Source organism: Prionailurus bengalensis, chromosome D3, assembly GCF_016509475.1.
Source record: "Prionailurus bengalensis isolate Pbe53 chromosome D3, Fcat_Pben_1.1_paternal_pri, whole genome shotgun sequence".
Taxonomy (NCBI): Eukaryota; Metazoa; Chordata; class Mammalia; order Carnivora; family Felidae; genus Prionailurus; species Prionailurus bengalensis.
This window is the reverse complement of record NC_057356.1, coordinates 11,273,970-11,279,969: the sequence shown is the minus strand read 5'-3', so window position 1 is coordinate 11,279,969 and position 6,000 is coordinate 11,273,970. Positions and strand designations below refer to the sequence as shown.

At 50.0% G+C, this 6,000-nt stretch overlaps 1 protein-coding gene and 1 long non-coding RNA gene across 4 annotated transcripts in view; one reads left to right on the top strand and one right to left on the bottom strand.

Annotated features, from left to right (window-relative positions):
* Positions 1-285: 285 nt before the first annotated feature.
* On the bottom strand, positions 286-5,399 carry LOC122470259. Its single transcript, XR_006293873.1, has 3 exons — positions 5,124-5,399; positions 3,826-3,926; positions 286-523 (listed from the first exon to the last, which is right to left on the bottom strand). It is a non-coding gene; the product is annotated as an uncharacterized LOC122470259 (long non-coding RNA).
* Positions 5,400-5,513: 114 nt separating this feature from the next.
* Positions 5,514-6,000, top strand: part of RBM19 (RNA binding motif protein 19) — a 151,017-nt gene continuing 150,530 nt past the window's right edge. For all 3 annotated transcript variants that reach the window (XM_043557683.1, XM_043557681.1, XM_043557682.1), the window contains exon 1: positions 5,514-5,673. In XM_043557683.1, coding sequence (XP_043413618.1) covers positions 5,638-5,673 — 36 coding nt within the window. In that variant the 5' untranslated portion in view covers positions 5,514-5,637. The remainder of the gene's footprint in view (positions 5,674-6,000) is intronic.

The window sequence follows — 6,000 nt, the reverse complement described above, 5'->3', positions numbered from 1 at the left end:
ATGAAGGTGTCAGCAGGGCCGTGGTCTCTCTGAAGTCTTTAGGGGAGGATCCTTCCTCACCTTTTTCACCTTCTGGTGGTTGCTGGTAATTCTCGGCTGGTGGCTGCCTCCCCCAACCCGTCTCCCCCATCAGAGTTCTCCCTGTGTGCGTGTGTCTTCATGTGACCTTCTTGTAAGGACACCAAGTCATTGGGGTTACGGCCCACCCTAAATCCAGGATGACCTCATCTCCAGATCCTTAAATTACATCTGTAAAGACCTAATTTTCAAATAAGATCCCACTCACAGGTTCCAAGGGCTTCTAGATATTTTGGGGAGAGATGCAGTTCAACCCATGAGAGGTGAGGACAAGGCATGCATATTTGAGAAGCAGAAAGTGGCCAGTGTGGCTGCAGCTGAGTGGGGAGCAGTGGACAGTGGTTGGACCTCACAGGACCTGGAGGCCGGTCAGGAAACGAACTCCCTTCTCAAACCAGCCTTTTGATCCTCTGTATGTGAGACAGGGCATCTGCCCACAGTACAGCTGAAAAAATAAGAAAAGAAAGGACAACGATTCTGGTCTTACCCCCAGATCATCCTGTCTCAGGCCTCCAGGCCAGGTTCAACAGGCACTGGAATTTGGAGGCACCAGAGCCTGGGATAAGACCCCCGTGGGCATATCTTCTTAGAATGGGTTCAGTTTCCCCCCAGCCACAGTCTGTGTGAGGAATGATTTGTGATTTCCATGTGCCTCCAGGTGAATCTTTACGGTTCACCGCCAAGGGCAAGAAGGGCCCCCCACATCTCCAATGTTGGGCTCCCAGCAGGGCCAAGAGGCAGGGGGATGGGGGGTCCTCAGCTGCCACCGGTCACAGGTGAGCTACCCGATGTCCACACAGTTGTGGCTCACACCTGGTCTCCTGTCTCAAGTTACCATGGCCTCCTGCATCCATCAAGGTTCCTCTGCAGGTTCCTGGGAATAGGGGGCTGCTTTTCTGGGGAAGGGGATTCTGGGGTGATGGGCAGTGAATGGCCAGGGCCACACTGAAACTGTCAGGTGGTGACATACAGGGTAGCGGTCTCCAGCACCTCCCTTGCCGCCCTTACAGGGAATGGCCACAGGTGAGAATGGGCCAGAGGAGCCCAGCTTGAACCTGACCTTGGTTTCTACCCTGTGATCTTGAGCTAGTGTTTCCTCCTTTGGGGGCCTCAGTTTCCCTGTGTGTCAATGGATAGAAAGGCAGTCGTCCGGGACTCGTGTAACCCTGTACAAACTAAAATCGACTGCCGCTAAGCCTTTGTAAATACCGTCAAATTTTCTAGAAACCCCATGGGTGATTTATAGATGACAAAGGGAAAACCTTTACGGAAGAGGAGCCTGGCAGACGGCCCTTACCCTGCTGACGAGCGTTCCCATCGCCCGCTTTGCGACAGATTGACAGCATAGCCCCAATTCGGTCGTGGGGAAATGCCAGCTGGACCTCCCCTGAGGGACAGTGTATAACATGACTGGCCTGCAGCCTTCGGAACCATCAGGGGAACGACAGGGGAAGAAACACTGGTGAAATCTTGGCAGATTAAAGGAGGCTAAAGAGACGTGACAAGGGATTGCCACGTGTAATCTTGGGCTGAATCACGGACCAGGGGACAAAATGGTGGTTGAGACGTTGGCTGAAATTTGAATACGCGGTGTTAGAAAAAAAAGTACGATATCAATGCTAAACATTCCTGAATTTGATGACTGCACTGTGGTTATGGACTGGATCTGGGGGGAAGAGTCTCAGCGTGAAGGGCCATGATGAATACAACTAGTTTTGTAATAATGATAATATACGGAGAGAGGTAAGTCAAGTGGGCTGAATGTTAATCCTCGGTGAGCCTGGTGGGCACACGTGGGTGTTGACAGCCATTACCCAATTTTATAGAAAAGACAACAGGCTCAGGGATCAGCACTTTGCTGGGGGCCACCTAGCCAGTATGTGGCCAGCCGGGATTCTTCGAAGCCCCAGCCTCAATCAAGTCCCCTGGGGAACCACATCCTAATTCTCAGAACGCTCACTGCACTTGGAATTCCTTGTCTCATGTGGGATTCCCCCATGAGCACAGGGACGGCGCTTGTCTTGTTAACGGCTGTAGCCCCAGTGCCTGCACGGGAGTCACTCAGATATTTGCTGGGCTGCATTAGACTACTAGGTGTCAGGATCCCCCAGAAAAGCTGCTGTTGGAAGAAACGGGAACGCTTGGAATGGAAATGAGATCCTCGGCGGGGGGGGAAAAACTGAGGGCATTCAAATAAAGCACGGACTTGAGTTAATAATAATGTATCAATATCTGTTCGATTGTGACAAATGCACCACGCCTACGCGAACACCCACGCGAACCGCGGGGGAACCCTTAATATTCTCGCAACTTTTCTGTCAATCTAAAATGACCCTAAAATTAAGAGTTTATTAAATTTTTTTTAAGGATATTTTGAAAATTAAAAGGATTTGAGAGGTCGGTATTTATAGATGTGGAATAATTGCTAAGGTGTATTAGAAAGGGCTAAAAGCGAGGTGCTCAAAGGAAAAGGCTCTCTACCCATGTTGCGTCTACATACAGGTCAGCAAACTATGTTCCAGGCCAAATTGGGTCAGCCACCCATTTCTCTATGACCTCACAGCCAAGAATGGTTTTCCCATTTTTAAGTGGTTGGAAAAAAAAAATCAAAAGATGAGTACCATTTGGGGACCCATGAAACCGACAGGAAATTCAAATGGCAGCGTCCATCAATAAAGTCTTATTGGAACACAGCCACACACACATCCACTGATGTGGCTACTTTCCTGTTGCGACAACCACAAGCTTGGCTGTCCCTGGAGAGACAGATGGATGAGAACTTTGGACAGTGGTTTGCTGTAGGAAGGAGAACAGATTGGATGGGGGAACGGGAGTGATGGTTGCTGGATGTATCCTTAAAAATCTAAGTCATTTACCAAAAGACGTTTTGAGAAGGAAGGTGGGTTTCGCAGGGCCCCTGGGAAGGGGGTTGAGACATCTTAAGTAGAAAGGATCATGCCTGAAGGCATTTGAGGCGTCCGTTGTTATTTTATTGTATAGAAGCCCTTTCCAAAGGTCGGTCTTCTCATGGTGGGGCAGGTTAGTATCAGGCAAGCAGGGGCAGAGAGAGTTCTCTCTTCTGCACCTTGCTTTTTGCCCTAACACACCTTAGCGATTATTCCACATCTATAAATACCGACCTCTCAAATCCCTTTAATTTTCAAAATATCCTTAAAAAAGATTTAGTAAACTCTTTATATTAGAATCATGTTTAGATTTACAGAAAAGTTGTGAGACTATTAGAGTTCCTACACACTCTGCACCCAGGTTCCCCTGCGGGTTAGCATCCCCATGGTCCATTTGTCACAATGGAACCAAAATCGATACAGTATTATTAACTAAAGGGCATGCTTTGTTTGGATGCCCTCAGCCTTTCTCTTTCTCTGTCCCAGGATCCCATGTTACATTTAGTTGTCCTGTCTCCTCAGGCTCCTCCTGGGCGGGACAGTTTCTCAGACTTCTTGACAATTTTGAGGAGTCCTGATCAGGGATTTTTTTTTTTTTTTTTTTGGATGTCCCCCACTTGGGGTTTATCTGATGTCTTCTCATAATTAGACTCTTCATGTGGAGGAAATCAAGACTCCAATCTCCTGTCCTCTCTCTATCCTGCCTCTACCAAACCCTTCCAAGTCCTTCCCGCAGCCTTTTTCCCCTGGGAAGGTAACTCCCTCACGATCCAGACACAACTTCCCACGGTCCCCAGCGCACTCATGATGGCAGCTTCGGGTAGAGCCGGCTTAGACCTACCTGATGGTTAATCCTTGAGTGTGATCAGAGAGGCCGGTCTGGTGGGGCCCAGGTGCCCCCAGATTATATTTGCTGGGAGAGAAAAGGAGGCAAGAGACAACCTGGCAAGGAAGGAGAACAGGAAGATTAATAACAACGTTACAACGTGGCTGTTTATTAAATGCACGGGGATATGCAATACAACCCAGGAGCAGTCCCTCCGTCCCGGACATGTGGCGACCATATTTTCCTGGCCCAGCATTGGGACACACAGATTGGCAAAGAGCATTCGATTTCTTTTAATACCTTTGAAAGACCTTCTGATTTGTGAATTTCTTTAGGGAAGGCTACGTTTAGTCGCACATTTTAATAAAGGCAGTTCATGAAAATAATAAAATAAAAGTACATGAAGCCAGGACTGGTGGGGCAACCCACACTTGCCCTCTCATAAAAGGCTAATATCCTGGAGCTGCCTTATAAAGCCTGCTTCAGCCCCTCCTGACCAGGGTCTCTGTGTGCAGAAAACAACCCCCTAATTGTCATTTAATTAAAGAGCATTTTCACGAATATCAATAAATAAAGTGATCCCTTAAATCATCCACTCTAGGCCTGTGAGGGTACATTTTTACATGTGTATGTGTGCTTTCCTCGGAAGGGACTACAAGAGGCGGAGAGGGCGAAATTCGACCTTCCAAGTAACCCTCTACACAAAGCAAATAAATCCTCATGAAGGGGGTTGAATAGTGTCCCCCGAAGAGATACACTCCCATGCCCTGCACCCTGGAACCTACCAATGTGACCTTAGTTGGAAGAGGGTCCTTGCACATAGAAAGTTAAGGATCTTGACGTGAGGTCATCCTGGATTTGAGATGGGCTCTAAGCCCAGTAAGAGAAAGGAGAGGGGAGTGGATTTGACACAGATGCACAGGGGAGAAGGCATTGTCAACAGGAGGCAGAGACTGGAGGGATGCCGTCACAAGTCACGGGCCACCTGGGGCCACCGGGAGCTGGACCAGGCAAGGAAGGATATTCCCCTAGAAACTACCAGGAGGGTGCAGCCCTGCCCACACCTTGATTTGGGGTCTCCTGCCTCCAGAACTGTGAAGGGATACATTTCTGTTAAGTCACCACGTTTCTGGTAATGTTACAGCACCTGTAGGAAACCAACGAACCTCAAAATCCTAGCTCTTAAGACTACTTAATACTACTTAATATGTCACAGCTCTGTGACTTTGAGCAAGCTGCCTTAATCTGGTTCCCAGCGGACTCGCCCGCAAAACAGACATGTTTATTTCCAATGGACACGTTCTAATACTTACAAGTGACACTCTCATAGATTCATGGTGTCTGGCAGCCTTTCTGAACCTCAGTTTCCTTATCTCTGAATGGGAGGCAAGCATCCCTAATCCTTACCGCCCCCCCCCCCCCACTTCTTCGGGCTGTTTTAGGATTCAATAATAAAAGAAAATACAGAAGGGGGCTAACAACGACTTCCGAGTGTTCCCCAGCACTCAAGCGCCCAACCCGCCACACGCAGACCCCAGCCAACCAGCGCCCCCGGGCGCCTGCGGGGCCACCGGTTTCTACGGGCGAAAACAGCCTGCGCATGCGCAGAATGCAAGCGCTCAGGCCCGCCCCTTGAGGGGTGTGACTTCCTTGGGTCGCTCCGGTTCGGCCGCGCCTGCTTCCGGAGGGGGCGGGCTTACGTCTGAAACACGTGATCTTGTTCCGGCTCGTCAAAGATGGCGGCCCCCAGAGCGGGAGCGTGAAAGTTGTTGGTGAAAGACGCTGTCCACCTGCGCTGGCATCGCAACCCAGTGGGGACCGTGCGCCATGTCGCGACTGATCGTGAAGAACCTCCCGAACGGGGTGAGTGCGGGGCCTGGACTTGAGAATCTGAAATTGGGAGCAGCCAGTTGGGGGCTAGGAAGGAGGTGGCTGGGGAGAATTGAGGAGCTTCGGCCCTGGGGCAGGACTCAGGACGTATTCGAAACCCAAAAGGGCAGGATCGGTGGCAAATCCCCCATTTGACAGTTGGGAGAGGGGGACAGCGAGCGCTCAAGGTTCCACAGCCGGTCCGAGGGTACCTGACTTCCATCCCGACAACTTTTCCGGCGGAGATGCCAACACCCCACGTGGGCTGAATGCTCCCTTCCACAACCCCTCTGGTCCGATCACGTTTTTTTGTTGACGTGT